Consider the following 26,350-nt stretch of genomic DNA (forward strand, 5'->3'; position numbering starts at 1 on the left):
GTGCTACCAGTAATTATGTCTGGCCAAATATAGTTGTTGCCATGCAATTAACCTTCTTGTTACCTAAGAACAGTTTCTTTTCTTAGATGCTCGATGGTGGTGTATCTTCTACCAATAACCAATAGTTAAGGCCAAGACAAAAGAAGATTGGTCGCAGTGACTACCTCAAATAAACCTTACCCAGTATTACATACTATTAAAAATAGCAATTACCACAGGGATACCAAGAATATTATAGGTGTAAGATGAAGAGATCAAAATGCAGTTATGTTGACACAGAAGTTACAGAGTTGCATTTATCACATGGTCAACACAAAAAGTATGCCTCAAAATGAAGATCAGGATGGAAAAACCATGACAGGGTAAGAGGGGAAATGCCAATGAGAAAGCAATGACAGCGCCAGAACAATACAGAGGAACCTCAATTATCTGGCATTCGATTATCCGAATATCAGATTATCTGACGATCGCAAGGTCCCAATGCTCGGCTATACTATGCTATCTGGCATTCAATTATCCAGAATTTGATTAACTGAACAAAATACTGTCCAATCGTGTCCTTCGGATAATCGAGGTTCCTCTGTATTTGGTTCATTCAGTGCTAAATCCAGATGCCTTCCAATGAATATATCAGCTACAACATTTCATAATGGAACAAAATTCATTTACTAAAGAACTGAAAACAAACTAACTGATCCAACAGTTTCTTGGTCAATTGACTTGAATATAGTTTATTACCTCCGTAAATAAATATGAAATAAAAATTATCACCTAATATGGGGCTCAAGACCATGGCTCTGGATTACGAATCCTATTTACTGCCAATTGAGCTCCCCCGATGCACAGAAGCTGACTCCACAAAGCCTTTCCAACACTGGGATAGCTCCACAACTCATTACTGACATTTTTCAAACATTTCCCACTACCTTCAACAGCGCCTAATCTCTTGCTGGTCTGAGTATGAAACATTTGGACATATTATTTCTTTAGTAGATATGCTTTCTTCCATTCTGAAATATAGTAACTTACATAATCATTGCTATTGTTGCTGGCATTACCACTGCTTTCTTATTAGCATTTTCCCTCTGTTATGCATTCATTTATGCATTCATTGTCCTGGTCTTTGAGACACTTTAATACCTTTGAAATGAGTTTCAATGCTTCACGGATGCTCCTGCTGCTGACTGTCAGGAAAAGCTGCACATGTGCTGGCGGCTGCAGTGCAAGCCAAATATGTGTTCACAATCATTGCTGAAGTCTTTTTGACCAGTGGTAGGAATTACCATGAAAATCAAACTCTGTCACTTGCAACTGACAAGTAGACAAAATTTTATTTTAGATCAGACTGGTGCTGGAAAAGCACAGCAGGTCAGGCAACATCCGAGGAGCAGGAAAATCGATGTTTTGGCAAAAGCTCTTCATCAGGATTCCTGATGAAGGGCTTTTGCCCGAAACGTCGATTTTCCTACCGATTCCTGATGAAGGGCTTTTGCCCGAAACGTTGATTTTCCTGTCCTCGGATGCTGCCTGTCTTGCTGTGCTTTTCCAGCACCACTCTGATCTAAACTCTGGTTTCCAGCATCTGCCTGACAAAATTTTGCCTGACAAAATTTTATTGCCAGCTCAATGACAAGTAATAAAATGCAGTTGACTGTTTTTGTGTAAAATTAATTATTTGACTCTCTAACTAAGAAAATCTGATCTTTAATTTGAAATAATGTAGATATTTTTAAATAGACTAACCTCACATCATATGTTTCTTCTGTCATAGTTTCTGGACATAGTTGTTTGAAGGCAACTTGTGATTTCAGTTGTTAAATCATATTGTCAATTGAGATTTCTGACCACTTTGCTGCTCACTTCAATCAAATGAAGTTTAAGGGAGAGTTCTGACCCTGATTTTTTTTTGAATAAGTTGTGTTTTAAAATTTCATTCCAATAGAAATAAATCCTATATGTCCAGTTATTTTTGTTAGGGTTTTTGAGGGTATACATGTTCATTAAATCTGAATCAATTCATGATAATTACTTTCCTCAATCAACATTTAGCCAGGAGTTCTGTCAGTTTTTCTGTCTAACCTTGGCTCAGTTAATTAATGACAATAATTGCTGCTGATGAATTGCTACTGTTAATCAACCATTAAAGGAGCAATAGTGAGAAAGAGCCTACCACTTCAATATGTTTTACTGTAATCATTAAACCATTAAGTTGGTGGAGCATCCAATATTAATGTGAGTTAAAATCAAAGACAATGATAGTCCTTTCTAAATTTCATTCAACATCTTTAACTTTAGCTAAAGGTTTGTATGAATATGCAACCGACAGCAGAAAACTATTATGATTGAGATCATAAATCTAGAACTTTGCTTACTAACAGTTCTGGTAGTATGGGATGGAATTACTGTTGAACTGGCAAAATTAGTTAAAGAAGGATAGTCAACATGAATGTCTAAAATGCAAGTTGTGCTTGCCACTAATTAAATTGACGCGATTTATATGGGTCTGTAAGTATATTGAATGGCAAATTAGTTTGAACAACTTACCCACATAGAGCTGACTGTAGAGTTCCAGTCTGGTATGACCCTGACTTGGTGCCTTCCTGAAATCCCTACGCAATAGGTCCACTTGAAGGCTTGCTTCCTTGACATTGCGTTCAGCGATTACTCGATGCCATTGGTCATCATTCAAAGGGTTTGGAGATCTCACTGTAAGTTCCTCTGGGCCATTACCCACGTCAAATGAAAACATTACCTCGGTAGGTGCTGGAAATACAATGATCATAATTCAGTTCTCACTTAATTAAAATATAAAAATTAGATATATTCGTTGAGGGAAAGGGAACTTGGTTCTAATGGTAACATGCAATGTGGACAGTGTTTGGAATAAGTAAAATAGATCTGTATTTTGGGCCTTTTCGCTATTCCCTATGCCTGAAAGTTCTTATGTGTTCTTAAAATTTGCTGTAATAGTTAAGAATCTTAACTGCTTGTGCTTCCAAATCCCATCATAAATTTTATAATACTGATGTTAATCCAAACAAAAGTCTTTCTTCCACTTCTTTTGTTTGGCATGAATATATTGGAAGTCTGCTGATAGGACCTCAATTATATTTTTCCTCCCAAAGGGGAAACAAGATAATTACATTACTAGTCTTTGGAAAGATGATACAAGGTTCTGTAGTTACTTGCCAATTGTCCATATGCCAACTCAGGCATAAAGGGAAAAATAGGATCCAGTGTTGATGGCTATCCAACGTAAAATAATGCATCACCTGTTTTTCAAATCTGTATTGACATATGTTTATTTTCTTTTTAAATATGCCTTCCTCAAATTCAGATGTCATGCCAAACAATTGGAATTTGTCTTCATCTTACTTACTGGCACTTCTTAATTTGGTCTAACAATTAGAACTTGCACTTTAAAACATGGAAATGTAAGTTTTGTTTTACATTCTTCATTTTCACTGACTCTTAACAAACACTGAACCTTTAAAACAGTTAGATCACATTCTGACATGTGGTGCTTCACTATAAAAGGTCTCCATCTTATGCTGTATATATTCCGTTGATATTTAGTCTATTAGTCAACCAGTCAACTAAGTGTACAACATAATTTTAATCTAACTAAGCATAGAATCCAGCCTTTTTATATATGCCTGAGGTGTTGCATTAATGTATATGGGTAACAGTTATAACACTATCATGCATCTGACTCAACACAAACTGAATTCTTTGTATGTTATTTGGGCTAACATACAGAAAATTTTAAGTATATTCATGATTAAATGGTTGCCTATTTAAGACGGAGATAAAGAAGATTTCTTTCTCTGATTCAATCTTTGGAATTCTTTGTCCCAGAGGGCTGTGGAGGTGGGTCCTAGAGTCAGATAGCATGGCAACAGACTCTTCAGTCCAACCAGTCCATGCCGAACATAATGTCAAACCAAACTAGTCCCACCTGCCTGGTCCTGGCCTATATCCCTACAAACCTTTCCTATTCATGTGCTGATCAAAATATCTTTTAAATGTTGTAACTGTGCCCACATCCATCATTTCCTCAGGAAGCTCGTTCCACACAAAGACCACCCTTATTTAAAAGATTTTCCCTTCATAGTGTTTTTGAATCTCCATCCTCTCACCTCTAAAAAAATGTTCCATGGTCCTTGGAATTCCCCATCCAAGGGAAAAGACACCTACCATTAACTCTATCTATACCCCTCAGGACTTTACATACCTCTATAAGGTCACCTCTCAACCTCATAAGCTCCAGTGAAAGAACTTCCAGCCTATCTTTAAGTATTTTCAAGGCTGACAAAGATAGACCTTTGATCAGTAAGGGAATCAAGGGTTATGGAGATGTCAAGGATGGTGTTATATTACTTAGAGTAATTCCAGGCCGACACACTGGTCAGAATAACGTTAAGCTGGGTCTAGAGATGACAGAGAAAGCAATGCTGATGCCTCTGACACTCTGACACTGCAGGAAACCAGGCACATGTTCAGCCCCAGAGGTAAGGAGCCCCTGTTCTCAGGTGCTCAAAACAAATTGAAGGTGCAGGGAGGCAGGGGAATATCAGGCAGAATAGCAGAGGTGTTCAGTAGATGAGAGCACAGGCTGGGAGACTACAAACAAATTCTGTCCACTGTCATGGTCTGGCTGGGTTGTATCCATGGAAAGGGTGGCAACAATCTCACTTAGTGGCTGTCGGATATGCTCTCAGACCAGCACTTCATCAATGTCACCATGGACACAGTGCATCAATGGCAATGCTGGAGAGGGAACGGGGCACCTTGACCTCACTACAGTTGTGGCTTCTTCTCCAGCAATCAGGGAAATACCTTCAGACCCTCACATGGAGAGGGAATGCCATTCAAACACTTCAGAGAATTCATCACAGGACATTCTAGAAGCTTCTTTACTGTCTCCCTGCCAGTAGCTAAACTGAGTCCAACAGTTCTGGCAGAGGAGGGTGTAAATGCCCCCTCTGTTGGTTGCAGTAAAACTCAAGAGTCTCATTTCAGGGACAGAGCACTGTTGGATGAGGTGGAAGTGAGGGGAGTGGGCCTGTTAGTGCGATATTGTAGACACCACCGAGACAATCCAAGTGAGTAATGAAGAAAATATGGCCAGGCTCTGCAGAATGGAGAAAGGAGAAAATCCTCTCCTCAGGCTGGGGTCTTGTTATCAAAATGGTTTCAGAATCGGGGTAGCCAATACACTGCTGAGATGTGAAGGAATTCAGTCCATTGACATGATGGATTTTCTCCCGCCCATAGGGTAATAAGGGTTTTCAATTTATATAACCTTCTAATCAAGGAAGAGAAAGATCTACAGAGCTGCAGAGATATTGAGGGAACCAGGTAATGAATCCCATCAGGTATGGTGTAGAATTGAGCAGCGTGCTGCAGGATTTGATTAGGTTCATCTGGATTTTGTTTGCTACCTCCATGTATATCTGCATCTGCCTTTCCTTACAAAATTCTCAGCAAGGCATAGCTCGCAGATGGTGCTTGTGGCAGTGACATGTGAGCAAGGAGGTAGAGTTGAGCAGATGGCTTTCAAGTATGTTCGTGGCTTTGCTTGACATCAGGCCCAAAATCAAGCTTCCCTCCAGGAGGTCACGGTCATGGGAATACACAGTGTTGTCTGGTTACAATTCCACACTCTTTGTGCAAAGGCAAGGTGTTTCTGTGCAGTTTGACACTTGTAAGGGATTACAGTCCTAACAGAGTTGAAGTAAAAAGGATGCTTTATTTAATTAAAAAGGAACAAATGAACCTTAAGTAATTCAATCATCAATGTCCAAAAGTTAAAGCAGCGAGTTCTCAGTGACCAGGTTTTTAAAAAACAAATCAAAACAAATAAGGGCAAGTATCTGTCGCTTACTCAGCCCAGAATCTGACCACAATAAAGTTTTCACAAGCCTTGGCTGCCTTATCTGACCATTGCCCTGGCTTCTATCTTCCCATTAAGTGGCCTCCTGGCTCACAGCATGACCATCACCTACCCCTTCAAAATCAAAGCTGTCTCTTATTTTTGCTGCTCTTCCTTTCCTTGCACATTCCCCGTTTTGTCATGCAGCTTTGGAGGTGCAGCCCAACAAAATGGTGTGGATTTTCTTTTCTGGAGTATACTGCAGTTCACTAACTGATAGGTCCAGGCATCTGAATCTCATTTTGAGCACTCCTATCACCAGTTTCATGATGGCCTTTGTGCAGTTATGTGCACTATTATATCTCTTTTTTGCTTGGAGTCTGAGGGTTTCTCACTGCTGTCATCTCACTGGTCAAATCCAGTATTTTCTCCCATAGGCAGCAAGGAGACAAATGTCCACCAGCACGACTCCCCCATCTACCACTCTTGGCCCTCTTGACCTTGGAATGGGCCAATTGTTCCTGTGTTGAGACAAAAGAGTGGAATTCAGTATACAAAGGAACCTCGATTATCCGTCATTTGAATATCCGAATAACAGATTATCTGGCAAGATTGCAAGGTCCCGATGCTTGGCCAGACTATGTTATCCGGCATTCGATTATCCAGAATTCGATTAACCGAACGAATTACTCCCTGCCCAGGTCCTTTTTAATAATCGAGGTTCCTCTGTAATAGGAGTTGACAGAAGACCATGAGTGGTAAGTCAGCAGCAGGAGAGGTGGAGAGGTGTCCTCATTGAGTGAGTAAGAACCACAGAAGGCAGGAATGGTTAGTAATTTGAAAGGATGAAGTGTGTGAGAGATGTTGAGTGGAGATGATGTAAGTAATACTGAGAGTGTTGATCCATGAGCCTTGCTGAGAGGTGTGCGGGTGGCAGAGTTAGCGTGAGTGGTAGCCCTGTGAGAGTGAGGTAGCAGACAGAAGATGGTAGTTCACACTGTTCGGATTCCCGCTTCAGCCAGGATACAACACTGAGCCAGGCTGATATTGGATCCATGCTGCCTTGCTCTGGTAGTGTGACATCCTTTGGCTGGCCGTCACCAAGAGAAGGGATAGCCCTCTTCTCCACCTCCTCAGCCACTAATATCTCCAGTTTCCAGTCCTCCAACAAATTTTAAACATAACCAGATTAATGATGAGGCCGAGAGTGAGGGTCTCAGACTGTGTCAGTTTCAGTATTCTGAGCAGGTCTGCAAGGTTTCTTTAGCAAAGAAGAAATAACTGGTTTATTACTCTAAATAAACTTGATCAACAATGCATGATTATCATCATTGCATTATGTAAATATACATATCTACTCTTCCAAAAATCAACACACACATCTCTGAGGAGAAGCAAGGAAATGAAAACTCTGCAGAGTGTTAACTTCAAAATACTTTGGCCAAATAATTAATAGTTAAACTCATGAAAACTGAGAAGTCACAGATTGCCCCAAAAGGTGTTCTAATTCTGAATTTATATTCTGTATACACACAAAACCTGCTTACATTGGACCTTCCATAAGAGTTGTGACTGACTAAATTCCCTTTGGTTCTGAAAGTGGGGTAGATACCAATGAACCTTCCCCAGGAATCCTCCACAAGTAGCAAGGATGATTTCTGGTAGGTTTTCAGCTTGCACAATTTGCTGACAGGAGTTGCAAATAAGGAAACAGAGAGAAATAAAGTGTTTATTCTTAAGATGAGGATCTCACATTCTCTCTCACAGAGTTCAAAAATGCAGCTGTCATATTCCATTCAGAGACTAGGCTGTGGGGACTCTCTCTGAATGTTTTCTAAACCTTACAACTCTAACCAAGTTCCCAGTCCATGCAGGTGCAACAATGTTGCTGACACACTCATGGTCTTTTCTTTCGCGAAGTATCATTTGTTTAAAAGTTCAACATACTTACATCGATTCACATTAGCTTTAAACAAACAAATATTTGGATCACATCCTTTCACAAAATTTGTAAGTATCTTTTGTTGGATACCTCTTCCCAGTAAGCCACATTTTTGTTCCCTCATTGTGTTGAAATTTGGATCAATGTAAATTTGAGGTTAAAAGAAGGCTGTACTGACCAGATGTACCTTATATTTGATAGTAAGTGACCTTTAGCCATTCTAGTGATATACTGACATTGAGTCGCTGAGCTGAGCACACTAGGTGGGACTTTTTTTGGGGATGGTGAACATGATCATCAGCAAATTAATTCAAAGACTGAAAACATGATTGCAGCCATTAACATTTGAGGAAATTCTGGTGAATTAACTAAATTGATGGATACAATTTAGTTAATTTAGAGTTCTCTCACATACTTCATCCTCTCAAAGTAGGAAGGGTTTAGAGGGATATGGGCCAAACACAAATGGGACTAGATTACTTTAGGATATCTGGTTGGCAGGGTCATGTTGGACCGAAGAGTCTGTTTCCATGCTGTACATCTCTATGACTCTATGACTCTAAATTCATAGGAGAATGTAATCTAGGAAATGCAGGATTGAAAGGAGAAATGAATAACGAAGGACAATAGCACAAAAAAACACTATTCTAATTGTTTCACTTTCAACAATGATGAAGCCTGGAATATAATGATTGCAAACTGGTTAATATAAGTTCAGCTTCATTTCAATAGAGTTATCAACTGACTTGGATTTTCAATTAAAGACTCTGTGAATGTTGTTCTGTGCAGGTAATAAATTTCATTTTGGTGCCACTTTCCTGTGCTCTGATGGGTTGGCACTGAGAATGATTTACAATCAACAATGTAGGAGGCTACAGAATTAATGCAAACCTGCACTGCTTTTGAAATGGTTTTGCTTTCATTGGTTATACTGACTATAAAGGAAAATTATATCACTTCTCAGTACAATACTTCTCATCAAAAATTCCTCAGAATTCATTGCTTAGCTTTAGGAAGGCCGCAGTAGGCTATTATTTCCCCACAGAAGAGTCTCTAATGCTAAGTGTCTACAATGTTCTGAAGGAAAATGAAAACTTCATTGAAAAATTCTGTTCATTCATTTTCATCTCCAAACAGCCACCAGCCAGGATGGGACTACAGGCGTAACGATCTGTTAACATTTCTTTTCATTTGCCAGATTCTCAGTCGATCTTTGATAGTGAATATCAGGCATGTGTGAGAGTATATGGTGTATGTTTATACATCTGAGAATTGTGTGTGCAAATGGATGGGGTTTGTGGGTGTCATATATACTTACAACACCAATCAGAATGGGGACCCTTGAAATTTATCACAGCAAAGCTGTGGTCAGTTATTGTGCTTCTGCTGCTGCACTGGCTAACTTAACAGATATCTAAACACCGCCCTAGTTCAGTTGTAACATTCTTGTTTTGCAGAATCACAATATCACAGAATTGCTACAGCTCAGAAGAAGGTCATTTAGCCCATTATGTCTACATCACTTTCCAAGTGAACAGCTCGCTCAGTCTTTCTCCTGCCATTTTGCCAAAGCTCTGCACATTGTTCCTTTTCAAATAGCCATCTAATTACTTTTTGAAAACATCTGGGTAAGAAGGGCAATGGTTTTCCATTCTAGGGTACTTAAACATATAAACTAAAGCTGGCACTTCCATGTCATATCATAGAATTCAGAATAGTAGAGCACAGAAACAGGCCCTTCAGCCCATGATGTCATGCCAAACATGATGTCAAATTAAACTAATCGCTCCTGCCTACCCTTGATCTGTATCACTCCTTTCTATGCATATTCATGTACTTATCTAAAAGTCTATTAAACACCCCTTTCCTATCTACCTTCACCACCATTCCTGGCAGTGTGTTCCAGACTCCTACACTGTGTAGAAGACTTGCCCCCGACATCTCCTTTGAACTTTCTCCCTCTCACCCTAAATGCCCCTTCCCCCAGTATGAGATATTCAAATGTTAGAGATACCAGCTCTTGAACAAGACCATGAGCGTTAGACATAAAATAAGCCATGTGATCTTTTGAAGGGAAGCAGAAAAAGTTCTCCTCTTTACATTGCAAAAGGTCATCCTCAACTAAAACCATCCAGAAAGGTTGACTGGTCACATATGTTGTATCTGTCATATTTATCTGTAGAGCATCAATGACTACACCTCAAAAGTAATTCATGTCTCTGAAAGGGTTTGCAATATACAGGGGTATTGAGAGGTGCTATATAAATATTCATCCTTTCTTAGGGATCAAAATATAAAGCACATTCATTGATATGGCTCAGTACAACGCCACATATTTAACACATTAAGACGCTGGATGTGGGAAACATGATTTATGAGAAAGTTTGTTCAGCAAAAACAACTCATGCAACATACAAGAATTTCCAAACTTGATGCACGAATATGTTAGTAATGTATACTTCAAACTATTTCATCAACTAGAAATTGAGAGGCGTCTTTGAAAATAGTTTTTTTGAGGAGCTGTTTATAATTCTTGTATTGCAATAATCACCTGTTAATACACAATCATGGAGTCTTGATTGGGTAGAAACTGTGATTCAATTCCCTTTTGAAACTCATCAACTAAAGTACTCACTATCTATTTCCACAGGGTATACAAAGTTGCCTTACAACTGCAAGTCATGAAAGCCAACAAAATCACATCCCTTCAACCATGTCAGTAATATCGTCTGAGGATACCATTAGCTCCAAAATAGTTAACATCAGAACATTCTATCTCTGGTGCTATTATAATCAAATCTTTCCACTTTTGGTAATTGAGCTGTGCCTGGTTTTGCACAAGTGATGTCAAAATTAGATCTTAATACAGACTGGTATAAGATTAGCTTGCCCTTGTAGGGATTATGTACAGTTAAACAATTCATTCGAGAGTTCATGAAGCTGACAAGCCAGAGGTTCCTGCCAACTCTACTTTGTTCTTTGTACTTATCTGCATCTGCATGAACAGAATTTCACTGCCCAGTAGTCAAAATTGAACATTTTAATCTTTGCTAACATTAAAATAATGACATTTAAGCATAAAATACTGAGGTGGTTGCTTGAACAGCCAACAATTTTAAAGGTTTGTTTTGTGTTGTTTACTGTTATCCTATAAATTTGAAGCATTCAGAGAGATTTCATTGCCAAACCTTTGACAAGGTCACACCCGAATTACAACTCACATTGTTCATTTTCAGAAAGACAAACTTTCTTAATATCAATACAAACTATTTAATAAAATTATCATAGATTCAGGACGATTATACTTTGAAGGTGATTCATATTAAATATAGATGTGCATATCACTACTAAAAAACAACGAACATAATTTAAATCCCCCTTAAGTTGAGGACATGTGCAGCAATCAATCTTTCAGTTGTTTTTTGTTTGAATATGTGAGTCAGTTTACTATTGATGCCTACTGTGTTTGATTGGTTAAGCTGGAGTGTATACTTGGAAAAAATAAGCAGCAGAAATTGCTGGAAGCAAAGACCTGCAAGCATAGAACAGGAATTGCAAAGCATTATAAAAAGAATATGTAATGGATGTACACGCTGGTTTTTCATATCTGTATAACTCAAAGATATAAAAACTTACAAAACGATCCCTTGGTGAATTGAGGCCCTTGAGAGGCCAATAAATTTAGGGAAGGGCATTTGCAGTGGCTCAACTGATAAGCTTAAGGCTGAGGGGTCCTTCTGATTGAGAGCCTTGTTGGGAGGAATGTCCATTTGTGTCAAGGATCATTGCATACTGAATGCCACCGCTCCCTTGCACGCGCCCCCCCGCCCCCACCATCCCCCACCATTTACACTAACCTTCCCTGTTTCAGTCATCTTTCTTTATTTCCAATGATTTTTCTGATCTGGCATTGCTGAAACTTTTGAACACAGGACTTTTGCTTCCAAAGGGCACTCTCTCAGCAATATTAGACTTCTGACTGCCAAATAATTTCAGCAGGGCTGCTGGAAGTGGCTGTGTGGATATCCTCTGAATTTTTGGAGGCTACTGACATGGGCATGAAATTCAGCCCTAACTTTAAACCACACAGTTCAAAACTAGTGAATTAAACCATTACATAGTCTGAATTTTCAATTGACAAATTTAAATGTGGCGTTAAGCAAACAGGAAAAGTGATACTGCTGAGCAGGCAATTAAATCTGTTTAGTTCCTGACAATAGCAAGCTACATGACATATGAGGATGTCTTACCATTTTGCATATTTTAAGCAAGGATGTAATTTCTCTAAAAGCTTGTAGCTGGAGAAACGCATTCAGTGATATAACAAAATCCTACTATTGACGATTCATAATGGAGCGAGATGACAGGTCCTACAACTCAAATCCCATTACCTTACAAATGACTAATTTTATACTGAAGAATCAGCATTCGTTAAATTTAACAAGCTTTAGATTCCAATAATTCACTGTACATTGAAATATCCGACACATTATCTGGCAGATTGTTTGAACCTGTGGATAAATATCAAGCAAGTTAAAGAGTGATTTGTTGTGTTTTTCAAAAAAGAAAGCCTATTCTTCCTGCTTATTACAACATAGAATGAGGTTTTGATGAAAGGAGTTTAGATAAAATTAAAGAATGATGTAAATCTGAAAAGTTCATAGGCTATTGATCAATATTCACCGATTGACCAGAAGAATATTATTTATGATAACATTTGCATTAAAAGCTATCCTTTCAAGGGATTATTAGTAGTTGTTTTATGCCACTATTAAACAGCCGTAAGTATAGTTTATAATACTTGAAAGTGAATTTATCAAAGGCAAATTGAAAATATTTAAACTATTACATAAACACTGATGTGGTAAAAGGTTAAATGTTCTTAATGAACAAATTACCAGCTTTCCTATTGTTTGGTTAATATTCCAGACTAATGTAAGCGATAAATCTGCTGGGAGTAGAAATATATTAATTTTAATTTACCTGAAAACAGAAGAAAAGCTCATCATAGAATCCATACAGTGTGGAAACAGGCCCTTCAGCCCAACAAATCCACACTGGCCTTCCGAAGAGTAATCCATCCAGACCCATTCCCCTACCCTATATTTATCCCTGACTAACACACCTCACCTACATATCCCTGAACACCATGGGTAATTTAACAGGGTCAATTCACTTAACCTGCACATCCTTGGATTGTGGAAGGAAACCCACATAGGCACAGGGACAATGTGCAAAATCCACACAGAGTGTGCAATCAAACCTGGGTCCCTGGTGCTGTGAGGCCACAGTGCTAACCACTGAGCACCATGCTGCCCTGCATTATGCTTAGAAATACAATACACAATCAAAGAAGACTAACAGAGGGAAAAATACTAATTTGGAAAAGACAAGGAATAATAAGAGTAATAAAGAATATTATTATAGAGATCATTTCCAAAGCATAAAGTTAAGAATAGCAACTCCTGAATATTCCTGAAGAAGGGCTCATTCCCGAAACGTCGATTCTCCTGTTCCTTGGATGCTGCCTGACCTGCTGCGCTTTTCAAGCAACACATTTTTAGCTCTGATCTCCAGCATCTGCAGCCCTCACTTTCTCTCAAATAATAGCAACTCAACCATGATAAAAGGTAGAACAAGATAGGGAGGTTAAGAAACTGGTCACAATAGCTTAAATAAAAACAAAGGAAGGAAGAAAATATTTGAATATAAAAGAAAGATTTCCTTGTGTATAATGCCTTTCATGACCTCATGTTGTATCAAAGTAAACTGAAAGTTTTGCGTCAGTTGTAAATCTATTGATGGAAATGTAAACTGCTGGAGAAACTCAGCAGCTCTAGCGGCAACTGGGGAGAACAGAATTCACATTTTGGGTATAGTTATCCTTCATCAGAACACAAGTTTGACCTGAACTGGACTCAAAGTATTAACTCTGCTTTCTCTCCACAAATGCTGCTCGACTTCTGTGTTTCTCCAGCAACTTATTTTTCGTTCAGACTTCAGCAACTGCTGTTCTTGGTTTCACTGCGTAAATCTATCAAATTAGGCAACTAGTTTGCACAGAGCAAGCTCTGCAAATTGCATTGTGACTACTGCCAGATACCTTGTTTCAATGATATTGATTGTGTCAAGATCTTTTTCAAACTGGACTTCTGGGAATCTTTGATATCTTCTGAGAAAACTGATAGGGCCTTGCTTTAACATTTTAATAGAAAGAGTTCATTTTTATGAAGAAGATTATGGAGTAAGACTTGAACCAACAATCACGCAAGATAGCTGAGCCATGGAATAAAATAGTTGTGAAGTCTTTCTATTAAGTCAATCAAAGCATGTGAAACTGTAAACTGAAGATTCCAAAGATGATTTAGTTGTCATATGTAAACAAATTCTCCCAATCTTTGGTTATGAATAACATGGACATTAACCTGGATTTCTGGGGTGGAATTAAAGGGAATAACAAAATAAAGAGAATCTTATACGAGTTGCTGTCACTTGAAAAAGTTAAAGGAATACAGGTTGGCAAGGTCTTATGTATAAAAAGTGGTCAAAAGGTGAAGTTGCCATAGTGTCAGTGGACCACAGGGCTACTCTCTCATTATAGAGAAAGAGAGAAATTGTGGTGAGTTTAACCTGAGGGTCACCATGTCTCAGGTAAGGGATGTGGTTGAGAAGGCTGGACTTTGGTGGATAACATCAGCCAATACAGTAACTGAACCTGTACCATTGGTATCATTCCACATCACAAATCAGTCTTTCATCCAACTGAGCTAACTAACCCCCACTGGTTGTATGGTTGAAAAGTCATGACAGAGGCATACCAGGTGCCTTCCTGCTGTGATGGCATTTTATTAGCAGTGGGGATGTTGGCAAAGGGTCCTCCTATCTTAGAGTCAATTAAACACTTCAGTGGCTAACTGAAGGCTTCCTTCCACTCCTGCTGGCATGTTATCATGAGGGTCCTCATGATGATATCACCAGGCAAACCCTGGCTTCCTCTTAATGGATTATTAATCAGGTGCTCTATGACACACAGAGGGGCCATGAATGATAACAGCCACCCCGTGGCAACATTTTCTCCTGCCCTTATCAACTAGTCTTCAAACCACCTCTCCAAGACCAGTCTGTATAGTGTATGGTTTATTGTGATTTCCAATCCTACTCATTTTACTGCAGCCACTGAGCCAATGTTGCTTCCCTAATCTGAATGCAATCCCAGCAATGGCAACCACTCCTGATAGGCTGACAGCTTTTGAGACAGATGCTTGCTCCTCAAAGGGACAGGAATTCTAGCAACAGTTCATTAGCTGCTTAATCAACATAATTCGCTTAGACCACTGTGGACTTAAGCCGGCTATAGGTTTTCATCCTAAAATACTAATCGTGAGGTTGGTATAAAACTAGACATAAGGCCTTCAGATCAGGAGACCCACTCAAATATAAGGAATCCAAGTATGACCTTCGCAGAGCCATAAAGACAGCCAAGGACCAATACTGATCCAAACTAGAGGCCCAGACAGACACCCGGCGACTATGGTAAGAACTGAATGACATCACAGGTTCTAAAAAGAGACAGTGCAAGATAGCAGATGATGACATATCCCTCCCAGATCATCTCAATGCCTTCTATGCTTGCTTGAGCAGAATTTTGACGGAGAGATAACTCCTATTCCGACAAATCCTGATGAACCTATCCCAACAGTCACTACATCAGAGCTCAGATCAGTTTTCTTTCGTGTGAATCCAGGGAAAGTGATGGGACCAGATGGAGTACCAGGCCGTGCACTCAGAGCATGCGCAGATCAACTGGTAGAGGTCTCCTTGGACATCTTCAACCTCTCCCTGCAGTAGGCCACTGTTCCTGCCTGTTTCAAGAGGGCCAACATCATTCCTGTGCCTAAGAAGGCTCATGCAACATGTCTCATTGACTCCCGCCCAGTGGTCCTAACTTCGGGTGGTCATGAAGTGCTTTGAAAGGCTGGTCATGGCATTAATCAATTCCAGCTTCCCCACCACTCTTGACCCACTCCAATTTGCCTTTTGGACCAACAGATCCACGTCAGATGCCATATCACTTGCTCTTCACTCCTCCCTAGAACATCTTGATACCAAGAACAGTTACGTAAGATTCCTACTCATGAATACAGTTCAGCCTTCAATATTATTATCCCCTCAAAACTGATTACTGAACTTAGTGATCTTAGACTAAGCCCCACTCTCTGCAACTGGATCCTCAGTTTCCTGACCCACAGGCTACAATCAGTAAAGACTGGGGACAATATTTCATCCTCACTAATACTCAACACTGGAGCCCCCTAGGGGTGTGTCCTCAGCCCCCTACTGCACTCATTGTATATCCATGACTGCATCGCCAAATACCAGACTAATGCCATTTACAAGTTCGCTGATGACACCGCCATAGTCGGTCGAATCACAGATGGTGACAAAACAGACTACAGAGGGGAGGTGGAAGACCTGTAAAAATGGTGCACTGAGAACAACCTAGCTCTCAATGCCGGCAAAACAAAGAAACTCATTATTGACTTTCGGTGGGATGTTACTCATGCCCCCCTACACATAACAGCACAGAGGTGGAACGAGTGGAGAGTGTCAAGCTCCTGGGAGTGGTCATCCACAACAAGCTTTCTTGGACTCTTCATATGGACACACTGGTTACAAAGGCTCAACAACGTCTGTTTTTCCTCAGACAGCTGAGGAAAGTTGGCATGATGGCGAATACTCTTGCCAATTTTTATTGGTGTGCCATTGAGAGCATTCTGCCTGAATGTATCACTACCTGGTATGGCAACTGTACCATTCAAGATCGGAGGTGAACTCAGTCACAAAGGCCAACCTCCCATCTATAGAATCCATCTACCAGGCCCTCTGTCAAGGAAAGGCCGTCAGCATTCTTAAAGATCCATCCCACCCTGGCAATGTTTTTCTACAACCTCTACCATTGGGGAGAAGGTACAGAAGCCTGAACACATACACCAGCCAGTGTCATAACAGTTTCTACCCTACTGTTGTTAGAATACTGAATGGACTCATAAACTCTTAACATTCGCCTGTACCTGTGTTTTTGTTTTTGCAGCTGTTTACCTATTATTTACTATTTATGCTACTTAACTCTGTGATCTGCTCACAAGACAAAGCTTTTCACTGTGCCTCGGTACATATGACAATAAATTCAATTCAATTCAATTTAATCCTTTACTATTATTCAGTCAAAGTCCTGAAATAACCTCCCTAATAGTACTTTAGGTGTGCCAACATCTTTTTGTATGCAGCATTCAAGAAGACAGCTTATTTTTCAAGGGAAATACATAATAGTCAACAGACACTGGCACGATTGAATGGAAGAATCATTGTGTCAGCCCCATAGTGGTTTCCTGTGTATCAAAAAATGCACACTAGTTAATTGTGAAATTTTATAGGTTTATGTTGGGTTTCTGAAATGCGGCCACGTTTTGCTATTTTAACCTCATAAACAATACAGATACCTGTGACCCCTCCGTAAGTTAAAACTTTTCACATGAGCTCTATTTAGTCTCCAGGTACATGTCCTGAACCCAATGAGTATTTTCCAGGATGTTCCAGTTTTATTATGTTGACCATTAAAATATACATGACTAAATCTTAACTAATTTGATCTTGAGTTCTGAATTTTAAGGGTTTGCCTTCAACTGGCATTCAACGAACTAGATGATATTTCACTGGTCATAATTCTATTCCTCCTGCACAAATTGCCCAGCACAATTTGCAAAATCCAAGGAGTATTGAAAAATTCAACTGGAGCTCTGTGATTATTCTGCTTTTTGTAAGAATACTACATTTGTATCTATTAATTGTTCCTTAACTCCTGCTAATAAATATATATTTTTCCATCTGCATTATTTGTAAAACATATATTTAACTCCTGTGTCATACCTTCAACCTTCATAAGTAGATTTCTCTATTCATTCTTGAGCATTCCTACCTTTGCAATCAGTATTCTTTATTTATCATAAGCAAGCAAAGTCTTTATTATCCTTTTCATATTCTTGCTCACTTTTCTTTATGTGCTCCTCTCCTTTTTGACTTTCCCAATGCATTTCATTATAATTTTAATGTTTTTCATTAGTATGGTTAGTCATAATTTTACTGAGCCTCAGTTTGTTTTAACTTTTCTTCTTATCCAGAAAATCCTATCCTTTGATGGATTCTATAAAACATGTTGTGATGAAGCATTCTGACAGGATAATGAAATGCCTGGAGAGCAGAGTGTTGTAAAAAGTGAGTCAACATGAATTTGTGGGAAGGAAGTTCAGCTCCAATAATTTATTTCAGAAATGACTGATCTTGTAGAAAATGGAAATTCTGATGTAATGGATTTAGATTCCAAAAGGCTTTTGATACCATGATTGACAAATTATTGCTACACAAGTTAGGAGGAAACTGTATTGGAAGCAAGTTACTGAAATGAATTTAAAGCTGACAAAGCTAGTAAAAACAAAATATGATTATGCGTGGAACTGTGCCGATTTGGAAAGAAGTCACTCACAGAATGGTACTGTATTATTATAATGTGATTCTTGTGAATCATGATGATATAACTGATCACATAAATCTGACAGGACACCAGTCCAAAATGACAATGTACAGAGTCTTAAACATGGCAAAAAAAAAGCTGTATTTGAGAATCTACTCTATCCACATGTAAATAAAGTACTGTTATAGAACATAACAAGTTGACAGCTTTACATAGTGATCAGGAACATGAAGCCTTAGGAACAGTATATGTGCAGATACTCGCAGATGGATGATATATGTCAATGTGCAGGTAAAAGTATTGGCTTAAATTTCAAGGCAAAGCATAGTGGCAGCTTAGAGAAATCCTCCACAGTCAGGATCTGAAGTTAAAACAGATTCCAAAAGACATAGCTGAAATTGGAGGACTCATAGGCAAGGCATGATTTCTGAAAGCTTCAAAATGCAACTGAGTAACAATAGGAAGCTGGCCAAAAGCTCAGATAACATTGAGATAAAAAGGCTGGCAAAGAAGATGACACCTTAGTTAGGAAAAAGAACCATAGAAGATTTAAATTGCAGGGCTATAGAGTGGGAAAACTCCAAAGGGTGGGAAAACCAAATATTCACCCAGGAAGGTCATGTGCAGTAGACAATATGAATGGTGGTTCTGGTAGAGGCCTTGCCATCATATCAACATCTGTTACCAAAGAACAACAAGGTGAGAAGTGGAAACTCTAGAAACAACACATTCAGGCTTACACATGAAGGAGCAATGTCATCAAATCAGCATGTTTTTATATGCTGAAGGTCAAATGCTTTCATAGTAGAAAGTATGGAAGAAAGTGATTAAGGCATTGATATGTATTTTAGCTCCAAAGAAATTCAGTGATAGAGCAGATAAGATTTAATCCATGACCTTTTTGTAAAATCAATAGAAGCCATTTCAGTGTATTCATATCATCTAGCAGGATATTCAGGTACAGAGACTTGAAGGTTAGATTAAATAGATAGAGTATAATAATTTGTATCCAGGCTGAGATGTTATCAGACTTTCTTCAATCCAAGGAGGATTTGAAGTTGCAATTATTGATTTTGTTATCTGCAAGAAGGTGCTAAACCCATTTGCTTGTGCACTATCCGGGAAATTCCATATCCTCTGATGGGAAAAGTAAAATCTCAGTTGGAAAGCTTGCTTGGAAGTGACATAACTGACACAATGGTACTCAGGGTTAGCAACTGTTTCCAAGACAAATGGAGAATTAAGATTGCGTGTGGATTACACTCAGTCAAACAAAGAAATAAGTCAGGAAATTCATCCGAGTTCAACTGTCAATCATTATTTGGTGGTAAAACTGGCAACAAACAAGTTTTTTCACAAAACTGGCTGTACAAAGTATGTTTCGGCAGATTTCCTTAGACCAAGAGTCAAGATTGCTGAATACTTTTATTACACTATTCAACTGTCTATCAGTTGGTATCTCCACTGCATGAGAGATTTTCTAAAGGGCATGTCAAAGGAAAATAGGGAACCATTCATCATATGGATAACACCCTAATGCATGGCAAAATGAAGAAGGACTGTGATCAGTGGGTTATAGATGCTTTGAAAGCAAAACAGAAGCTCGGTCTCGGATTAAATGAGAAATGTCAATTCTCCAGAATGATAATTGCATTCCCAGGACACGTCATGCCAGAACAATGCATCATGATGGAATCTAGTAAGAAAAGAGCTATCAGTGAATTTCTGGCATCAAAGTGAGTAAATAATGTCTAGTTTTTCTAAAGCATGATGAAAGTTTGTCCTGAACCAAGCCAGTCTTACTAAGCCCATAAGACCTCTTCAAAAAAAGGCTTGTAATGCAATAGGGGGGTAGAACAGATTTCAGCTTATGGAAGGATTAAAGAGAATCTAATTTCTACTGATATTTTGACACAATACAATCCAGGCTTATTCATAGCATAAGACACACGTAAATCTTTCACAGGACTAGGAGCTCTCCTTATTCAAGTGCAAATTGATAGTACATAAAAAAACAGTCAATTTTTCTTTGAGAGCTTTAATGAAGACTGGCCAGAGGTGCGTACTCGTAAGGGAGGGAACATTAGCAGTTTCATGGAGATGTGAAAGGTTCGCAGAATACCTCATGGCATTTAAATTTCAAGTCAAGATGAATCACAAGCTATTTGGTAGCATCACTGGGATTGGAAAAGATTTTAATACTGCCTCTATGCATGCAAAAAGTCAGGCTTAAGCTGGTGAGATATAATTGTGGAACAGTCTGTGTTCCAGACAAAATGCAAGTATAAGCAGATACACTCTAAGGAGCAGCAGAGGATTGTGCAAGAAAGGGGTGATTTACTCTTCAAGAATTACAGTTCAATTCAGTGATAATCACAATCATGCCACCAGCAACTGAGGGAAAACTAAAAACAAATTCATACAGTTCTGAAATCTGACAGGATCTGCATAAAAGGTCCGACAACCTTGCCTGTAAGGGTCGTCAAAATATAGTCTAGCGGATTACATGTAACAGAGATGCTGTATGTAACTAGATTCAACACTTGGCAATAGTAGGAGATTTATTGATGCCTGGCCAGAGAATGGTTACCACAAATTTCATGCAAAGAGAAATCCCACAGAAATTCCAGTATGGACATCTTGCTATCACAAAGTACAGAACATCTCTCATGCAGAGAAGATCCCAATTCGTAAACAATTCAGAAATTCCCTCCCTAATGGCATTGTGGTCAGCCCACAGCACGGACTGCAGTGAATCAAGAAGGAACCTCACCACCACCTTCTCAAGGGCAACTAGGAACTGGCCATAAATGATGGCCGGCCAGCGATGCCCACATCCCACAAATTAATATTAAAAAAGAAGAAAAAAAACAAGGACACAACAGTCAGTTTGATGACAGGCATTTGAAAAGACAAAACAGGATTATATTCTGTCATGTCAAACATGTGTTATACACAACCGAGTGAGGACAGAGCCAATGATTTAGTATTCCCAGAAAGGCAAAAGGAAAGGATAACACCGGATTTGTTGACTCAGAAGAAATATGTATTTCTCCTATATATATATGTTGAGTATTATGCAAGCAGAATTAAAATGGTAAGATTTCATTCAACAACAGTAGATTCAGTAATCAGAGCATTGAAAGGAGCACAACCTCAAACTAAGTATAACTATCAAAACCATGAGAAGGTTGAAAAAAAAACTGGTGTAAGCCACAACTAAAACAGCAGAATTGGTACAACTCTAGACACTGGGTGAAAACTCTACTAAAGCCAGGACAGGAAGTCTGGTTAAGGAACAGGAATTACAAAGCAATGGTTGTCAGATATTCTGACCAAACTTATATTGTCAGGGCATTTGGAGGGGCATTCAAAGGTAAAGGTGGGCATTGACCTTACTCGAACTAACGAGTGTGATGGATTATTTTTATATATGTTCCACAGGAAGTGGAACAACCATTTTATACTACATCAGAAATGTATAGAGTAGTATACTGATTCTAGGCAGTATAATACCATCATTCTTGTGTTGAACTCTGATGAAACAGGTCATGATGTGGAGTTAGAGTTCCAGATTCTCTCAACCTACAAGATTTACACTTTGAGGGGTGGGGAGATGGTGATGATGGTGACAATGTTAATAATTACAAAGACTAAGTAAATGAGTAAGCTACTGGAATAACGTTGACCAAATAGAGAGAAATAGAGAAACATGGGAGAATGTAGTGTCTGAGATTCATATAAATCATGATGATGCATCTCATCACCTTTCTGGAAATCTCAGAGTACAATTATTGACTCTAAATACATGTGGTTGTGTATGGCACAAGTTGACCTGACAGATTGTAATCCTATATTGTCTTTTCAAAGACCAAAGCATCAGATTGAATGTAGTGCTCTTGCTCTTTGTGATATATGATTCTGACATCAGCACGAGAGAATATCAGTCGTCTAGAAAGAGTATATGAAGAGACAGATCTTAGACATTGCTCAATAGAACTTGATTTGAGAACCTACCCTGTACTGATGTAAATAAAATTATTGAGATTTATTGTGCTAGGAAGTTGAAGACCTTGAAAAGAAGCAAAACACTTCCAGGACAGCGTATGTACAAAAACCTACAAACTGATGTACTCCAGGTTTGGTATCTCAATCTGTGGATACACATATTAGCTTATAACACAAATAAGGTAACCCCATCAATCATTGGTGGGACAGTTGTTATTACAAAAAAATTAAGGGCTTGAAGGTGCAGACAGAAATGATGTATGACACGGTAATGCAGTGGTTAACACTGCTGCCTCACAGTGCCCAGGGACCTATGCTTGATTCCAACCTTGGATGAATGACTGTGTGGAGTTTGCACATTCTCTCTGTGTTTGTGTGGGTTTTCTCTGGATGCTCCAGTTTTCTCTCATAGTCCAAAGATGTGCAGGTTACAGAGATTGACCATGCTAAATTGGCCTATAGTATCCAGGGATTTGCAGGCTAGATGGATAAGTCATGTTAAATGTGGGGTTACGGGGTTGGGTCTTCGTGGGATGCTGTTTGGAGTGTCAGTGCAGACTTGATAGGCCAAAAGGCCTTCATCTACACCGTAAGGATTCTATGAACACTGAAAAGTAGACAAGATGTTCCACCAATAGGGAGGAGCCAATACAAGCATAAAAAATCTAATTATTTTGGAGTTAGGTACAATCAAGCTTACTCTGACATTTGATAATGACTGAATTGAGTGCTGTTTTACGTTCACTTTCCTTCTGGCTCCCATATGTGATGGGGTCTATTTGACCCCTGAAATATTCCTGAAATTTGGCAGGTCAGAGCACATGACTTGAAATACTTTCTTGATTTCCATTCCAATAATTTAGCCCCTCGTTTTCTCAACCCGTCCCCACAATTTTCTCTATTTCCAGACACTGGGTTATCTTATGTGTCTGAATAGATGGCACTGTAAGGAAAAGGATTCCCTGGAAATTTTTTTATATCACTGAGATAATCAAATGATTATGGCAGCACCATGTGCAAAGTGCATCACAAGATGTGATGAAGGAGATGGTTATCATCCACTGGTGTAAATGAGTTTTTGTTGATGTGTAAGGTAGTAGTTCAAAAGGATTTTGACCACATTCAGTTGTGTGGAAGTTGATGTGTGTAAGAATAAGGCAAAACAATTTAGGATCTTGTAAATTGAGGAACAATACCTGAAATTTCCATACAGAATTAGTAACAATATCTTATGTAATTTATAATTTATTGCCATCATGCAATGAAATACATCTTGTTAATTCAAGAGCCTCTTCTCGTTACAACTTACTTGGAGGCAGCAAACTACCCAATCGTAAGCTAGCAGTGGTTGGCAGTTCAAAATATAAATTATTTATTGATTAAGAACTGGTGATGCTTTTGTCAAAATTATATTAACAGCATTCGCATTTTCTGCATGACATCATTTGCTAAAGTATTCACAGATGCAGGAATTGATTTTTTGTGCAATATTCCTGGAAATAGTGTATTGTAGAGAAGTGAAATTTAAGGGACAAGATGAATTAAAGCAAGAAATCGCAATGTGGTAATAAAAAAAAATCAGTGAGCCTTTACCGAGGATTGAAAGATGCTTCTTTTCTCAAGGAGGAGAATATCTGTAAGTGACAGGCCAGAATGCTCGGAAAGGAAACCTTAGGTTTAGGCAGGCAAGTGATGGAGTCATCCTGTTTGATAATTGCTGAACAGAAGGAGATGCTGCATAAATTCTGAGGAATGTTGCCCTTTGAGCTCCTATAGATGAAGAAATGGTATTGACAAAATAATGGAACAGATTGGGTAAAGTTGTTCAGGACTATTTATTTTCATAGAGGGTAAATGCTGATGAGTCCAAAAGGTGGTATCCACATTGTAGCTTTTAAGTATATGTGTGCATATTCCCCAAAGCACTGTGACTGCAGGACTAATCTAATCTTTGCGTGCTGAAGGAAATCCTGTCATAATGTTTGAGCTGCCTTTGTACTTGAAAAGAAAATTGTGCAGGTTGCAGAATGACTCAGTAGTTTACAACTATCCCATTTCCACTGTTGGAGAAAATGAAAATCAATCCTGATAAGTCCATTTCACTGGAGACTTGGGCAAATGTGAAGGGGAGATTGAGGTCACAGATGACAACCATTTTCAGTACCTTTGGGAGATAAAGAGGAATGAGGTGCCTAATCACCATGCTTCAGCCAACATGTTCTGAGGCTGGTGTGATGGAGCAGCTGCCTTTCAATTTTCATACATGCATCTGCTAGCAGAAGAATCCCTATGTATAAGCTTTGTATCTGGCTTTCTGTAACTCCGACTGTATGAAAATAAAGCCCGATGCTCATGCATAGAAGATATATGTACATTGCAATATAGAATCAAACCATTCAATGATTATTCCCAAAACAAGCTACTTTTTAAAGTCTTTTGTGGGACATGGACATCACAAGCAAAACCAGGATTTATTGCCCATGCTTAACTGTTGTTGAAATGAGTAGCTTGCTAGGCCATTTTAGAGGGCACTTCAGGATGTTAGCCAGGGACCTAGGTTTCTTAGAATTTCTACAATGTGGAATCAGACTATTCAGCCCATCGTGTCCACAGTGATCCACTGAAGAGCATCCCACCCACACCCATCCCATCTCTATAACCCTGTATTTTGCATGGCTAATCCACTGAGTTTACACATTTTTGTACTGTGGGATGGAACTGGAGTGCCTAGAGAATACTGACACGGACACAAAAAGAATGTGCAAACTCCGCACTGACAGTGGCCCGAGATTGGAATCAAACCCAGATTCCTGGCGAAGTGAGGCAGCCAACGTGCCACTCGATTTTCGATTCCAGCCTTGGGTGACTGTCTGTGTGGAGTTTGCACATTCCTCCTGCATCTGCATGGGTTTCCTCCAGATGCTCCAGTTTCCTCACATAGTCCAAAGATGTATAGGCTAGGTGGATTGGCCATGGGAAATACAGGGTTCACAGATAGGGTGGGGGGTGAGTCTGGGTGGGATGCTCGTCGGTGGATCACTGTGGACTTGATGGGCTAATAGCTTGCCTTCAAACTTTAGGGATCCTATGATTCCTATACAAGTGAATCAGATTGCTTTTTTTTCTTACAATCAGTTATTGTTCTGTGGTCCTCACGAAACTAGCTTTTAATTACAGATTTCATAAATTGAATTTGAATTCCATAAGCTATGGCAGGATTTGAAACCATGTCCACAGAGCAATAGACTGGGCTCTCAGGATTATTATCAAATAACATTACACTAACCACCTCTACAACTGCCAGCATGGAATCATAAAATCCAGCCTAATGTGTTAAATTGATGATGACCTTCATCAAAACTGGGAGCTGAAACATTGGGAGGAACCTTCACGACTGCATGACGCTGGAAAGGTGGTTGAAGGCCTGAAAAGTTCAGGCATGTTGCCTTTGGGGAAAAATACCTCCCACCGACACACCTCTACCCTTGTAAGTTCTAGGCAGGAAGTTTTGTGGATAATTTTCTGACTCTGCCTTCACTTAAGACAATTAAGCAATCAATCAAAGATAAAAGTATGGACAAATCCTGCCTGGGCAAAAAATGTTTTTAACTTCAGAAGGGACAGTCCCTCAAACACTCCTCATGAGACAGCATTTAACTTGCTCCAATTTCCTTTATAACAAAGATTAACATAAGTGCAACCCATAACCCCCAACTCTTGGCTCTTGGCTCGAATCTTTCATCCCACTGGCACACTCACCTTTTTGTCTTTGGTCTTTTGCACTGTTCCACTGAAGCTCAATGCAAGCTTGAGGAGCAGTACTGCCTGTCAGCAAATTGCAGCTATCTAGCTTTAATTTTGACCTTAACAATTAGCTCCAGTGTCTGCTTTTCATTTTGCTTATTAAGCAGGTAACTATGTTTAACAACAAAACTGTGAGAAGAATCTATGATTCAATGCATCATGAAACAATCTGGGCTGACAATATTGTTTTCTC

At 39.1% G+C, this 26,350-nt stretch overlaps 1 protein-coding gene across 1 annotated transcript in view; it reads right to left on the reverse strand.

Annotated features, from left to right (window-relative positions):
* Positions 1-26,350, reverse strand: part of LOC122550254 (contactin-associated protein-like 2) — a 2,198,962-nt gene that overhangs the window by 101,961 nt on the left and 2,070,651 nt on the right. The window contains exon 17 of the mRNA XM_043691007.1: positions 2,545-2,763. Within this exon, the coding sequence (XP_043546942.1) occupies positions 2,545-2,763 (219 nt within the window). The remainder of the gene's footprint in view (positions 1-2,544; positions 2,764-26,350) is intronic.

The sequence above is a fragment of the Chiloscyllium plagiosum genome, chromosome 5 (assembly GCF_004010195.1).
Source record: "Chiloscyllium plagiosum isolate BGI_BamShark_2017 chromosome 5, ASM401019v2, whole genome shotgun sequence".
Lineage (NCBI taxonomy): Eukaryota > Metazoa > Chordata > Chondrichthyes > Orectolobiformes > Hemiscylliidae > Chiloscyllium > Chiloscyllium plagiosum.